Source organism: Erpetoichthys calabaricus, chromosome 4 (assembly GCF_900747795.2).
Source record: "Erpetoichthys calabaricus chromosome 4, fErpCal1.3, whole genome shotgun sequence".
NCBI classification, from domain to species: domain Eukaryota; kingdom Metazoa; phylum Chordata; class Cladistia; order Polypteriformes; family Polypteridae; genus Erpetoichthys; species Erpetoichthys calabaricus.
The window spans coordinates 65,995,100-66,012,046 of NC_041397.2; the positions used below are offsets into that span (position 1 = coordinate 65,995,100).

Here is a 16,947-nt window from a genome sequence, read left to right on the forward strand (position 1 = left end):
CATTTTGCCTACATTTACATTTTTTCTCATCATCACATATTCATACCACTTCAAACCACTTTCCTGTTCTTTCTTATTTATCTCTACTTCTTTTGTTGAACTTCTGATGGCCTTATTTCTTATTCTCTCCTTATTCATATCCATCTCATCATACTCATTTCTGTTGCATCCAACTTCTTCTCTAGCGTTCCCTTTACTGCTCCTGTCTTGACTCCATACATCATTGCTGGACTTACCACAGTCTTAAAAACCTTACCTTTAACCTTTACCCTAATTTTTTGATCACACAATACTGAAACATGTGCAGAAATTTGATGCACTGCAATCCAAAATTTACATCACCGCTCTAAATTAAATTACCAATCACATTTTTTTTCCCACAACCTATATGATCTGACAAACCAGGTGTCCTTTGATTGCACAGCCGATGCCTAAGCAAATGAGTGCTAATGGGAATGGCTTGCTTTAGCCATGTATGTGTTCCTTACAAAAGGTTGCTTCATAATAATAATAATTCTTTGCATTTATATAGAACTTTTCTCACTACTCAAAGCGCTCAGCAATTGCAGGTTAAGGGCCTTGCTCAAGGGCCCAACAGAGCAGAGTCCCTATTGGCATTTATGGGATTCGAACTGGCAACCTTCCGATTGCCAGTGCAGATCTCTAGCCTCAGAGCCACCACTCCGCCTTTCCTCCGCCATTCATGTAATAAAATCAACACATAAACAGAAAATGACCAACCCAGCAAAGTTAAGTTTTGTAAACTGGTTTTGATATAAAATTGTGGTGATTTATGTCTTAGGATGTGGACGGCTTTCTTTTTGATGATGTTGATCGTTTGTTGTGCGTAAATTCCATGTCTACTGCACACTAATAACTTGTACTCCGTGACCTAACTATGTATTAGACCTCTTTCTAGTTCTTTAGAGTTGACATATCTATAAGATATGTTAATGTGGCTCAATTGTGTATTGTCACTCAGAAATAATAGACAATTTAAAAGTATGAAAAAAAAAGTGTAAATCAGCCCATAGTCCCCAAGACTACCCAACCAAGTCCCACCTATGTCTCTCCACATGATTCCCTGTCTCTACCATCCTGTATTGTTTATAGGAGAATCTGATGAAAATACAATGATAAACTATAAATACTTTATTACCAAAAGAGTAATCTCAAAATGGGTAACCGAAAAATGATTTGCAAATTCTCCATAGTCCATATTACTTAATTTAAGCAAAAATGTACTTGAAAAGGCTTAGTAGTAATAACAAATTAGCAGCTAAAGAAGGTCACCAAAACAAAGAAAACAATACAATGGAAGAATGCAGTAACTGACACAAGTATCACAATCACTTCTCCAAAAATACTTCATTTCCTTCAACAGATGCAAGTAATTAGCACTTTGAGCTGAGCTCTCTGTGCTAGATTAACCCTAGATTTGTTGTAATATTATTTTTATATTACTCCTCCCTTCAGTGAAAGATTTTGTTAAGCTTGTGGCACACGACTTCTAATCTAAAGGGATGTCAAATGTAACAACTGTAGCTGTTGATCTTGTCACCCGAGGAAGTCAGATTACATGACTAGATATCACAGGACATGATAAATTACATGCTTTCTGGCATAGTTTCACATTTCCAAATTATGGCCATCTCACCCCTTTCGAGCTATGAGTCCAGGTGTGACTTTGGTCCACTTTTATTTATTTATTTATTTACCCTATTCTGTCTTGGTATGTAAGACATGAGACAACAGAGCCTCTATTCTATTTGTGAAGTTCGAAACATCAACTCTTCTTATTTCTTGTATCTGCATTATATACTTTATATTTCCAGCTGAGTGCTCGTTGTTTCTCATCTCTCACACACACAGTGTACCTTTTCCTATGGCTTAAGACAAACCTGTTTAGATTTAGTTTACTTGCAGACTGGTTGGATTGAGTCTCTGGGTATGTCAAACTACATAGTCATGTCAGTGTGCTACACATGCCTTAGACTCGCTAACTATTTGTAAAAGAGGTCTGTGACTGAAAATTACTGGAAAAGTTGTTTAATATGATTGGGCGTTTTGAATGAAATTTTCATCAAAATCAAGATTTTACATTAGTTAGATAATGTCAGGTTAGTATAAATGTTATATATTTGGGTTCAGGATTTAAACAGAACACAGGTCTGTTTCATGAAACCAATCAACTGATTCTTGAATGCTCCCCTTTACATCACTTTGAGATTACATTGAAAAATAGAGAACAGAGAGAAAGGCCATGTAGACTTGGGGAAAGCGTGCCAACTCTGAGCTGGGAGACAGCAGTGCTAAACACTTCCCCCTCATACTGCCTATGGCAAGTCAAGTTTCTTTAATTAAAATGGGATAACAAGGGGAGTGCATGACTAGATTTGGTAGGTGTCTATCAGATAGAAACAGCCCTAAAAACAATTAAAACCACTTGCTTCTGAATAATTAAGAAGAGTTAGAAGACCACCGTCGAGCTAAAATTAAAACCAGAGTTTAAATTCAAGTTCCAATTTGTTACTGAGCAGCACGGTGGTGCAGCGGTAGTGCTGCTGCCTCGCAGTAAGTAGACCTGGGTTCACTTCCCGGGTCCTCCCTGCGTGGAGTTTGCATGTTCTCCCAGAGACTGGGTCTAGCAGAAATGTGGGAAGACTTATATGTTATAACAAGACGTATGAATTGGAATCTTACTTGTAACTAGATGACAATGGAAAGAGCAAAGCAGATTATGTGTGAAATGAGGAAGTTCTCTGTTAGAAAATGGCATCAGGCAAGCCGATATGACTGGTAAAAGAACCTTCCGTAGTGTGTCTTCAGGCAGTCAAACTTTCCAGTAGCAAGCAGCATTGGTGACAGACAATTACATATAACACCTTAATACTAACTACCGTGGTAGTATGCCATTAATTAATGTTATCTTAATGTTATCCCCTTAAAGTCCTCCCTTAGAGTTTTTGAGCGTCCAGAGGTTGAAGAATTACACTGGAGAGTGAATCCTCTTGGATTATGAAGTGGTCACATTTCTTAACATTACATTAATAAGCAGAGATTGCCGGAGACTGGCAGTTGGGAAAGACTGGACTATAATGCATTGCCTTCCTGATTTTCACAAACCTGCAAAAAATTCCACAGGCAGACGGTTGGGAAACACTGATCTAGGTTGCGTCCTTGTCTGTGTCTTCCACATATGTGAACCTGGTAGTCTCCCAGCTAATGGAGAACCAGACATTATTGTTAAAAGTGATTTGAGGACAGTCCATAACAGTCTCTTAAACTTGTGCCTAACAGTAGTCCAGACAAAAAAGACAATGTTCAGTAGTCACCTCTGTGAGTATATCTGAGAGTAAATGGTGTACTGTGCAAAGTGTTACCCAGATATCCGTGGAAGGCACTGTATCTTTGTAAATGGTAGAAGAATTTCACATAGGCAATATGGTGGCTACACATGAAGTATTGGTCTTTCCTTACAGTGATGTGTTATCTCACTCTTGAGTGTTATGCTATTGAAGGGTGCTAGAGTGTTCATATTCTTCCTTTCAGATGTTTTATTTCATAGACCTGGACAGGCTATCCCAAATCACCACAACAACCTCTTGCAAACCAAAAGAAACAGTAGAGAAGATTATACTTTATTCAAGCCATAATTATAGATTAACATTCTCTTAGGGTCCATAAATGTGTCCAAAACAGAAGCAACATAATGGGTGTAACAAACCATTTCATATACAACCTGGATGGATATAAGATCCTTTTTCTAAGAGTATAAACATTCAATATCCCTAGATAACCAGATGGCTCTTCAATTTAGTAAGCTGATTGGACTCTGATCTGACCTGGTCTCTGTATGGATGGAATAATAGAAACAGACACTGGACTTCTCTGTTAGCCTGAATTCATTGTGTTCTTGTGCTTTCTTGATGTACCTCTTGGGCCAATAGCATTTCTTAGTGTAAAACTCTCACGTTCAGGCCTCTCTTTGACCAGTTCTGTTTAGGCATGACTTGTGTCCTTGAAATGTCTGCCAACTTAGCTTTTCTCTGTAGCCCTTGGGCTAGGTCAAAGTAGTTCTTGTTATTGCACGTTTAATTTATTCTGGTTTTAATCTGGTATTCTCTGGGTACAATATACATATCTAAGTACAACAGGTTTTTCTTAAGATTTATTACTAGTTAACAAGACCTTTATCTGTCTGACTTGGTATTTGGCGAGTAGAACAGGCTAGTTTTTTTTATAAGTATATACTTTTTCACAATACTATAAATATCACTGCAGATCACTTCAAGCAGATGTTTAGAAGTCCATTCTCTTGTCACACTGCTTCTGTGATCTTTCACAAGGAGTGCATGATTGACTGTACACATAAAGTTAAACAATTACATCTCATCACATTTTTGGACAGCCATCCGGCAACAATGATTGAACGAGTCTATATGGAGTAGCTACATTTGCAAGGAAGGATACAATCAATGTCAGTGCAGTCAGCACCTTAATTCCTTACCTGTATTTTTGTATATAAAAGATAAATTATTGTGGTATCCTTCAGATAAGTTTCTATTGCCAAATGACAACTAATTAAAAACAATTGGTAGTAATAACAATTGGTAGAATATCCAAAATCCATGCTGTGTGGTTAAGGCACATTCATTTATGCAACAGTGTGTTTATTAAGTACATTTTTTAGGAATTTTGTTAACAGTGCCAGCTCTTACACTGTATATTATTATAGACAGAATTGACTGGGAATTTTACATCTAATTATTTGTAGTAGCATACTCAAGTAACAGTGGGCAAAGATTTTAACAAATTATGAAAACTGCTTTGCTTTGCAGATGTCAGTTCTGCTTAAAATTCACAATGAAGCTGTCAGGACAGTTTAGCACAGTGTGTAATTCCCCAAGGCTGTGTTCATGCTAATGAAAAACCATAACACACTTATTATTTATCTGTTGTCTTTATTAGTTTTGCTTTTTAAACTGCATTTATAATGAATTTCTTTTTAACTTAATTTATGTCTTAATAACTCACTAATACTTTTGCTTTTTATTTTTTCAAAACTTATTGTAATTATAAATAACTAATCAAAACCATTTCATGAGAAAGGGATTTGCTGGGGTGAAGAAAATGCTGGCTCTGTGCAGTTTTATTTTCAAGTGTTTTTTGAAGCGAAGGACATAAAGCATCTGCAACAATGGTCAGATAACTTCGCCCACTGACCCAAAATGTGTGCCTTTTGGATTTTTCACACATTGTAAATAGAAATTAGTTTATCCATTATGTCGGAAATTTGACTTCTTATATTAATAAAGATGTCCTGGTAGTGTAATGTTATAAATACTTCAGTTAAGCAGGATTGTGATGATGCTGGCTTACTTATTTCTTATATGCTCCCTCTCTGCCATGCCCCTTTCCCCACTATTCCATTTCTGACCAAGTTGTAACATCTGAGTCTCTGTTCTAGTTAGCTTGATCATTTAGGAAACCACTTAGCCGTTGAGTTAACTGCTACTTTCAGTCTTCATTTCTGATCTCGTCTTTTTGACTTTGTTATATACTTCTGTTGTTTGTCTAATTTCCTAGCTTGAGTTCAGTACTGAAATCTTTTTTTGTGTCAATTTAGCTAACACTCCCTGTTTGATCTCTCCCAAGGTTTTTGACTTCTGACCATCTTACATCTTTGTGCTTTTTTGTGACCTCTTGCCTGGCTTGATAGTAGGAATATACCAAATCCACTTTTTTTCTTGCAGTACTGATCTGGTACCAGTGCTCATTGATGTTGTGACTCTTGCTTTTGTCAGCCTCACTAGTTCCACATGCCTGATAACATTGATTCCTGAAAAATACAGTATATTCTATTATTCTGGTGTCCAATGCCAACCCAAAAACTATCCACATGAAACTTCAAAGTAGGTGGCAGATTACATTTAAACATTAGAATAAAATAGTATTCAGCTTGGCATTTTAATGTTGATTTAACTTGTTGAAACAAAGAGCTGTGAAGGCAATATATCTTTATTATCATTTTAATTCATTCTTCTTTGAATAGCATTCTTCATAAAGTGCAAACAAGAGTCTCTCATACAACAGAAAAGTAGTGGAAATCTTTGCTGCCGTGCTGTGTTCAAGTGCCTTGGTTCAGAGGAAAGATTAAATTTGTGGATATCTTCATGATGTCTAACAAAATAGTACAAATGTGTTAAACCAAACTGCTTCTGAGTGAAGAAGCCATTGTGTAAACAACAAGACAGACATTAGTCCAATAAACTGTTCAATTCCATATGTGAGCCTTCTTACCTCTCTTTCTGTATGTAACCAGAATAATCAAGCAAGTTCTTGGCTTAAAAAAAACAGTTCTATTCTTATTTCCTGATTTCTTTCTGGATGTTTACTTTAAACAAAATCTTGGTTTCACAATTCATATAGTGTTGAAGCCAATATGTTTAAATATTCAGCTAAATGTATACTAAATATATATGTATGTATATTAAAGAAAAATCAATATACAGCAATATAGCAAAAAGATGTAATAAAAAATACTCATGTGGCATTCTGTACAGAACAGTGACTAACAAGCAGAAAAGTATAGCAGCTAAGAAATTAAATGTTGTTTTTATCCACTATAGATGTTATTAATAAAGATGTCTTTATGTCAGTTCTTTTTGTATATTTCTTGCCATAGAATCCCAGACTGGAAAAAATAAACCTGTCAGGATACGGGGTGGAACTTGCTATAAAAGATACTGAGTACAGAGCAGTGGATGACTCAGAAGTAACAGGTACAATAGTGTTAATTTTCTACTGTACATGTAATAAAGGTTACCAAAATATACACAATGGTGCTATCCCTACCTATGATTTTTTGTTGACAGTTTGTGTATCATGTTTTTTTTCTTAGACATAATATTTATTTATTTATTTTAATTGAAGGATCACAAATCCCAAATGCCACCATTCCAGAAAATGAAGATGAGATTGATGATGTCCAAGGCTTCCTTTTCGGCCAATTAAAGTATGCCAAACTTTATAAAATTCTACAGAGATCCTGCTGTGTAATGTCTTGTTTCTACTGTTTGATACTGGATACCCCTTCTAGCTAAAGACAGCCACAAATAACTTGTTATTCTGTCAGTGGTATTCTCCTGGAATATATCCTCTTTAAAAACACTATTTGGTTTTAGTGTTAGTTGCAGCAGTTCCCCCACAGATTCTTGTGTAGTTTTCTGGTTTGGAAACACTAGCTTAGGCAACTCACTTTGACACCAATGATGGAAACCTGCGAATCACTAGTTGCCGCCATGTAGAGGTTACGAAACACTGCCTTACATGGACCCAGCATAAAGACACCAGGATGTGATGATTGGTTTGTTTAAATCCATGCCAGCTTTTAAAGTTTGTATATCAGTGACCCACACCAGACCCACAAAGTCATAATGGCAATGACTAGTACGAAGGAGCCCTCAAGTTGGCTCGTGACTGTATTGCTGTATTGACTGTGGTAGCAATGTTCTATACATGGTTGTAGCATTATTTGACTTGTTTTAATTTTTTTCAGCCATTTCCTTTTCTTACAGAATCATTACAGTATCATTTTGGAGTTTTGGGAGGTCAAGGAATTCAGTGCTGGCGTTTATTTTTAGGTTTTATGCAATTTTAATAATATTTGATTTTGAATTTTCCATAGTGCAGATTTTAACACTAGAATCCCTGAAACCTACAAAAAAACTTGTAATCCCGGCCCACCTTAAATTCCTTTGCACCTCTTTTGTGTTGTAAATGTGTCGATTAGCTCAAGCAGCCAGCAGCCTGCTATCCCATCCCCTCACCAAAGCAGCTCAAGTCTCACAGAAGATTCTCAGAGGTCAAGTCTGTTTTTCTGGGTGTGAGGTGCCTGGAGTTGTATAGGGTACATAATGTATCATTGTCACATCATGTATAATGTGTCATTTCGAATACATACATTTCATGTGTGTTCCAGGTCTACAACGATCTACGTAAATGTAGGATGACAGGAAATGCGAGGCAGGAATTGTTAAACACATGACTGAAACAGAAACGTTTTTCATGTTTTAATAATCATTGACAAAATGTAGACATGAAGTGTATAATGTGTGAAGCCTAAAGTCCAAATATCAAATAAACACTTTCACAAAAGATACAAGTATAACAAAACAAGTGCGCTTTTATTCAAGAATATAACCGTAGAAAAAGAAGTTGGCTTAGGGTACAAAGTAGACATGTCTGCTTGGTTGGTGCAGCGGTCCTCCAACATTTACCATTTTAAGTAGTAAGCTGCTATTTTTATTACTATTATATAATAAAAACATGCATTTTTTTATTCAGTTTTATTCTCTCTGTCACATTCATGCTCCCCCCGATCTGACACTGCTAGTTTTCAAATAAAGACTTGCTATAACAGAGGTGAACTAAGATGAGGATTAGGGTTCTACATCAGAGTAAGAGAACAGAAGCCCTCCCTGCAAGAAACGTCTAGTCACACTTAAGAACAATGCAGCTGCACCAGGTGTAAAAGCGAAAGATGGCACTGTTTGGATGCAGCAACAGGTCGGGCGTCATTGTGCCAGTGAATCTGACACATGCATGTCTTTCAACGAAACAGTAGAGCCTACAGAGCTTGCCAAAGTATTGTGCAAAGTCCTGTTTGTAATTATGTTTTGTGATGGTCTTTATATAAAAAAACACTTGTATGTTATTTATATAAAAGCCACATCAAGTGTAGTTTACCTATTTACCTTGATTTATTTACTTATCTTCCTACGGCATAAAGTCATAAGTAGACTGCTCACTACTCAAAACGTTAAATCTAGGAAGAGTCCGGAATTGAACCCACAACCTCTTGATTATAAGTCAGTAGTTCTTACCTATGCACCACCCAAGCGGTCGTGTCAGCATCTTACTCTAACCTGATTTCTTTTTCTTTTGTTATATTCTTGAATAAAAACACTTGTTTTGTTATACATGTACTTTTGTGAAAGTGATAAGTTGATATTTGGACTTCATTCTTCAAACATTGTATACTTTATGTCTACATTTTGTCAGTTATTACTAAAACATGAAAAATTCAACAATTCCTGCACTGCATTTCCTGTCATCCTACATTTACATAGATCGTTGTAGACAGACATGAAATGTATGCATTCCAAATGACTATGTATTATTTACCCTCTATAATTCCAGGCACCTCACACCCAGATAAACAGACTTGAGCTTGAGAATCTTCTGTACAACTTGAGGTGTGTCGGTCTGGGAATGGGATAGCAGGCTGCTTGCTGCCTGTGCTGCTTGACACATTTGGAAAACAAAGGAGCTGATGACGAGGTGTGAAGGAATTTAAGATGGCCCTGTATTGCAAGTTTTTTCGTAGGCTTCAGAGATTCTAGTGTTCTTTTTTTTAATGGGTGCTGTTATTTTGTACCTTTCTGCTGCATGGTTGCCAGGCTCTTGTTAGACAGCATGATGAGAAGTGTGCAGTGGGATAAAGGCCAGTGTCATGCATTTCACAGATTATCTGAATTTGCAGGTTCCTCTCAAAAAACCCAGCCTGTGACTTTTATTATTTTCAATTGTAATCTCCAGGTTTCTGACTTTAAGTCTCATCTATAGTTTTGGGTTAATTTACATATTAATTTTCTGGCTTATGACTCCCATAGTGTGTCCCTTCTGACACAGTGTTTTGTTTCCCTCTATAAGATCCTCTCACGCCTTACCATTGAGCCATATTTCTGCTTCCAGATCACTATCAGTATTTCCCTTCATAGCTCCAAGAATAAAATCCTGTGTTTCCTGCCTGGGTCCTTTAGTTTCATACATATTAGGTATGTGGCATAAGATTATAAAATTCATGGGGTCCCACTCCATGTGGCATACGTTAACCCACATCTTTAATAATTCATTCCTTTGCATTGGTAGGCATCCCTTTCTTTTACACTTAGGATCTGTCAAACCATTGCAAATATTTGTTTACAAATGTCTTTCTTACTGGCACTGATCATAGCTTGTTTTTCTGACTCCCTGCCTCCTAATCCTTAATTAAAAACCTTCTTAAGATTCTCCTTTCTGTACAGTCATCACTGATGGAATGATGCCCTGACTACTGCAAAAATTCAGTTCTCCAAACTAAGGGTGCTGTTGACAGTAGGTTGCAATATTCAATAACAGGAAAGATTTACAAGAAGTGAGATCTACTGAAAAGAAGTAAACCTTATGTCTTAGTAGTTTCAGAGTAATCTGAATAATGTAGATTGATCAAGTTAATCAGTAACATTATTGTGTGAGGCTTTAAACACAATCATTTGATTGAATGTTGGACAGCCCTTTTGTTTTTCAGCTTTTTTTGGAGTGAACATTAATTTATCTTATTTTCCTCAGTGAATATACTTCAGAATTGTTCTGGTGTGGATTAAAATTGAATACCTTGTGTTAATGATGTTGGTGTAAATCCATCCAATGAATCTGAATTCTGCATTTCTTAAGGAGCTCAGAGCTTTTTGCTGAATGAACAACATCTCAGTGACTGACGTTAAATGCATATGTTGTAAATGATAATGTCCAACAGTAGTCAGTATACTAGTATTGCACGGTAAATATCAAGGTTAAATATTTTTACATATTACAAATATTTTTTTACAGCTCCAGATTTACTGGTACATTTAACATTGAAAACCTGGATGTTAAGAGCACATCTTTATTTTAAATTTGTAGCCTAACCTAATAATAATGCCTGTGATCCTAATCTATTAAATTATCAATAACATTAGAAGACATAATGCCTCTTCAACATCTATATGCTCCCATTAGGTGAGATTATTCGTCGGTATGGTCTGAGCTTCCACTGCTATGCTGATGACATACAACTTTATGTAAGTGTTGATGCAACTGCAGCATCTTCACCTGTTGCACTGACTGACTGCATTTGGGAAATCAATCATTGGATGACAGATAATTTTTTACAACTCAATCCTGATAGAACAGAAATTTTATTATTTGGTACCAAATCTGTCCTATCTACCCTTCGTGGGCTAAAAATTGACATTAATGGGATCCTGGTTCAACCCTCAGCATCAGTCTGTAATTTGGGTGTCATCTTTGATCAGCTTCTTACTTTTCAATCACACATTAGCTCAATAGTACAGACAGCCTTTTTTCATCTTCACAACATTGCTCATCTGCATTCTTTCCTCACTGTGAAAGATACTGAAACACTCATTCACGCTTTCATCACTACCCGTCTGGACTATTACAATGCTTTGTTTTATGGCCTCCTGACTAAATATATCAATAGATTACAATATGTTCAGAATTCTGCTGCTCATTTACTTACACACACTAAAAAATCTGCTATATCACTCGTGTCGTCAATGATTTACATTGGTTACCAGTTTCTTCAAGAATCAAATATAAAATTTTCTTCTCACCTTTAAAACCTTCATGGGTTAGCCCCTCATTGTCTGTCAGAGCTTGCTGCTTCCTTACACTCCTGCCCATGCATTACGATCATCGAACGCTAAATTACTCACTGTACCTAAATACAGGTTAGTAACTATGGGTGGCAGAGCTTTTCAGAGTGATAGCCCCTAAAATTTGGAATTCACTCCCTCTCAGCCTTCGCGAGGAAAAATCTATTATTAATTTCAAACTTCTGTACAGTGTGTATTGAATTGTAAAGTGTCCTTGAGTGAATGAAAGGCACTACATAAATAAAACTTATTATTGTAAACAAACTACCAACCTATTATATAGCACCTTTCCATAGTGAACACATTCCATTGTTTTTCATAGGTACCCAGGTATACTCCATTTGTTCACGTACATTTTTTTAATAATAAAATTAAAATGTCCTGACATGAACTGGTGTCCCACCTAAAGAATGGCCATTTTGAAAAGAAATCAGCAATCCGTGGTACTAAGGGGACATTCATCTTCATTTACCTTTGTTTTTAATCAGGGTACAAATCATTTGAATTTATAACTTGCATTGAGTATGCCGATAATTACATGTTTAACTGAAATGTTTCTTTTCATGTGTTTCTTTTTTTAACTCCAAAGAAATTCATATCCCTATTTAAAGGAACAGTTGGGAGAACTCCGAAAGCACCTGATTGAAAGTGCAAATGAAATAGCTCCACTGAAAGTTTGGGAACTTCAAGGTATAGTCATATGTTTTTATAGAGTTTCAAAATATAAGGCTACTGTATATGGAAATTCAGTTTAAGATCATGTCTTATTGCACTTAGATTTCCAGAGAAGATTTTTTTTGTAACTTTTCACTTAAAGTGGTAATTATGACACCAGTGTTAACACCTGGTCTAAAAACTGAAGAAAACTATGCAGTTTGTGAATGTCAGAGTAATGACAAACCTGCAATTTCTTTCTGGTGAATTCAAAACTTTTAACACTTTTTCTCTCCCAATGCATTTTTTTTGGAAACATTAAAAGGAAGATCAGAGTATTAAAGTTTCAAGGGAATATGTGAACTAGTTGTAAACAAGCTATTTTCTGTACAGATTCTTAAAAGATGACCTTCAGACATTTTATGTAGAGCTAGACTTACTGTGGTTTAATCTGCTAATCATTAAAAGGCGTTTTCTGCATGTTTTTCCAATGATGTGGCAGAAAAGATAATGTGCAAGTGAATGTGAGTTTAGAAAAAGTGCAAAAATCAGGTACGAAATTTAAAAAGATAATGAGATCAAGCTTAAAGGCACAAAATGACAGTGTATGTTAAAAGGCAGCTTATTGGAAACATGCATTACAGATTAATTAGATAAAATTAAAAAAAAAAGTTATGACTGGTCTAGAACTGGATGGCTCCCTCTATAGGGTTCCCTTGTGCATTACCATTGAGCCATATTCTTGCCCCCAGATCACCACCAGTATTTCCCTTCAAGATTAGAATTGTTTCTAGCCTGTGTCCTTTAATTTCATACATGCTAGGTATATAGCATAAAGTGATTAAATTTCTGGAGTCCCACCCAGTGTGGCATATGCTCATCCAGATCTTTAATAATCCTTACTTTTGCGTTAGTAGGCAACCCTTTCTTTTCCTCATTGGGTCTGTCAAAGCACTGCAAATCTTTGAGACATTTTTGTTGAGACTATTTAATGAATGTTTCAGTCTTTGAGGTCCTATTTTGCTGTTCCTTCGTCTTTTTTTATTTTATCTTCAACATAGATATAGCCTTAGGGCATGCAATGCCCCCCTAAGCTTTCTTTCACGTATTCCCTGCAATTTTTCAAATTCACCATGCTCTTCCTCATAACCAGTGTTAGCTCTCTATTCCCATTTTCTCCATGCATCCTACTGACCCTACTTACTGTTTATGTCACTTTTTATTTTATGGTGTCATACATCTTAAGTTTCTGTTTATTTTGAAATGCATGAACATGTTGGCTGTAAAAGAGGTGATACTAAGTACCAAGTATCTGTGACAGGGTGCTCTGATGGCTAAAGGTTGTAAGGACTACTACCAAAATGGCACACCTAAAATGTCATGTTTCCATCCAGAAGCAGAACAAATTCTGATTGATAATAGTAGGAAAGCTCCTATGTATGTCAGATGGAGGGCCATGTGTGGCAGATTTTTTGAAATTCATTGGGCTTTGGAACCAACTTTATTATTGTAAGAGTAGAGGTGGGCGGTATGACCAAAATTCTATATCACGGTATTTTTCTAAATTCTGCCGGTTTCACGGTATTAGACAGTATTTTTTTCCCCATGCACGAGTGGATGTTAACCACATTTTCCACTGCAATTACTGCAGTAGACTGGCTAAGAATAACCTATTCGACTGTTATGAGAATTGTACATCGTACAAAAAGACATTTTAATGTGCACACAAGTATTAATCCAGGTTTGCATGGCCCCATAAAGTGATAGTTTTCAAGGGGGTGGCACTAAAGAGAAGGAATCACATTGCATGACAGATGCAGTCAAAATATAGAACCTTTTAATTGAACAAATTTTGCAAAGCTTAAACTATGATTTTGACAACTTATTTTCAACCATCCAAAGAGGCATTTAGACTTAGTAAAATATCCAGAGGTGTTTGTCAAAAGTTGGATTGCACTGACCACGTCTTAGAAAAGGAATAAATAGTAAATATTTTTTGTAAACCAACTACACTTTCTGTTAATGTTAACAATCTCTGTCCACTGACACGTTAAAGTGACTTTTTAAACAATTTTACCATCATTAAACTGCATAATATTTAAACTAATAAATAATAACAATAAAATACATAATAGTATTACTGATAGTTGCACCATTACTTCAAGGCTTCAAGCCCAGGTGCATTACACAGCATTCACCAAATTAAAATAAAATAAAACAAGTGCAACTTGGTGATGACATCTTACCAACTGTACCATCATTTAGGCAAACTGCATTAATATGGACCTTGCTTCAAGCTAAGCTATATACATCTATACTAATAAAAGGCAAAGCCCTCACTGACTGACTGACTGACTGACTCATCACTAATTCTCCAACTTCCCGTGTAGGTGGAAGGCTGAAATTTGGCAGGCTCATTCCTTACAGCTTACTTACAAAAGTTAGGCAGGTTTCATTTCGAAATTCAAAGCGTAACGGTCATAACTGGAACCTCTTTTTTGTCCATATACTGTAATGGACTGCAGCTCGCTGGCCGTAGGAGGCGGACTTGCGTATCGCGTCATCACGCCACCCATGTAATCACGTGAACTGACTGTGAACAAAGTACGTACAAAACAAGGAAGAGCCCCAAAGAGCGCTGAAGAAAACATTCATTACACAATTGAGAAGGCAGTGAAACAATAAGAAGCGAGCGAGTGACAACAACAACAACAACAACAACAACAACAACATTTATTTATATAGCACATTTTCATACAAAAAGTAGCTCAAAGTGCTTTACATAATGAGGAAAAGAAAAATAACAGACAAAATACAAAATTAAAATAAGACAACATTAGTTAACATAGAAAAGGAGTAAGGTCCGATGGCCAGGATGGACAGAAAAAACAAAAAAAAAACTCCAGAAGGCTGGAGAAAAAAAATAAAATCTGTAGGGGTTCCAGGCCACGAGACCGCCCAGTCCCCTCTGGGCATTCTACCTAACATAAATGAAATAGTCCTCTTTGTAGTTAGGGTTCTCACGGAGTCACTTGATGCTGATGGTCATACAGACTTCTGGCTTTTAATCCATCCATCATTGTTGGAACATCATGGTGCTTTGGGTAGATGGTGGTGGCGCAAGCCACCACCAACAGGACACCGGAAAAGGAAACAGAAGAGAGAGTAGGGGTTAGTACAGATTTTGAATGAATAGTTATTATAATGAATTGGATATACAGAGTATCAGGATTAAATTACAGTGAAGTTATGAGAAGGCCATGTTAAAATAATGTGTTTTCAGTAGTTTTTTAAAGTGCTCCACTGTATTAGCCTGGCGAATTCCTACTGGCAGGCTGTTCCAGATTTTAGGTGCATTAGGTGCATTTTAGGTGCAGCAGAAGGCCGCCTCACCACTTCTTTTAAGTTACACACATACAAGCATATTCATAAGTGCAGCTACTGAGGAAACAAAACACGGTGTAAACCGTAAGTTTAAATTAAGTTTATAGAAACGCTCCCGCTACTGTTTGCAATACCATATTCGTGACATACAAGTTTAATGAGGTATAAACGAGACTTTGGATCACTTTGTAACGGAGTTAAAATTGCTGTAGCAAGAAACTTTTAAGTGCCGGGTCTTAGCTAACATTAAATTAAGCCGTGGACATCGCAACATCACACAAGAGAGTGGCTCACGTGAACTGACTGAACTTTGAGGCAAGATTGCTTTTCTCCTGTACAACTATACGTTGCATTCTCAACAGTAAGCTTGCACGGCTTGGTCATATTACAACCGGAGTGCTGAACTGACAACGTGGTATACAAATAGAACTATAACAATCGTAATAAACAAACAAAAAAACAGCGGAGAACCCGTGGATTTGAGCGACTGACGCATACAGACATATTCATGAGTGCAGGTACTTCGGAAACAAAGCACCGTGTAAACCTAAAGTTTAAATTAAGTTCATAGACCTACAAAAGGTTGTAGATATGTATATATATATATGTGTATATATATGTAGATATGTATATACAGTATATGTGTGTACATATGTATATATATATGTAGATATGTAAATATGTATATGTATATATATATATATATATATATATATATATATATATATATATATATATATATATATATATATATATATGTCTGTATGTGTGTAGGCAGCACGGTGGCGCAGTGGGTAGCGCTGCTGCCTCGCAGTTGGGAGACCTGGGGACCTGGGTTCGATTCCCGGGTCCTCCCTGCGTGGAGTTTGCATGTTCTCCCCGTGTCTGCGTGGGTTTCCTCCGGGCGCTCCGGTTTCCTCCCACAATCCAAAGACATGCAGGTTAGGTGGATTGGCGATTCTACATTGGCCCTAGTGTGTGCTTGGTGTGTGGGTGTGTTTGTGTGTGTCTTGCGGTGGGTTGGCACCCTGCCCGGGATTGGTTCCCTGCCTTGTGCCCTGTGTTGGCTGGGATTGGCTCCAGCAGATCCCCGTGACCCTGTTTGGATTCAGCGGGTTGGAAAATGGATGGGTGGATGGATGTATGTGTGTATATATATATATATATAAATATATATATGTGTATGTATGTATGTATGTATGTATGTATGTGTGTATATATATATGTATGTGTATGTATGTATGTGTATATATGTATGTATGTATGTATGTGTGTATATATATATATGTATGTGTATGTATGTATGTGTATATATGTATGTGTGTGTGTATGTATGTGTGTATATATGTTGATATGTGTATATATATATATGTATATATATGTGGATGTGTATATGTATATATATATATATATGTATATGTATATA

At 36.5% G+C, this 16,947-nt stretch overlaps 1 protein-coding gene across 1 annotated transcript in view; it reads left to right on the forward strand.

Annotated features, from left to right (window-relative positions):
* The window catches only part of uggt2 (UDP-glucose glycoprotein glucosyltransferase 2), a 638,028-nt gene that overhangs the window by 177,478 nt on the left and 443,603 nt on the right, over positions 1-16,947 (forward strand). Inside the window, exons 7-9 of the mRNA XM_028799549.2 lie at positions 6,689-6,785; positions 6,937-7,018; positions 12,073-12,173. Of these exons, the coding sequence (XP_028655382.2) occupies positions 6,689-6,785; positions 6,937-7,018; positions 12,073-12,173 (280 nt within the window). The remainder of the gene's footprint in view (positions 1-6,688; positions 6,786-6,936; positions 7,019-12,072; positions 12,174-16,947) is intronic.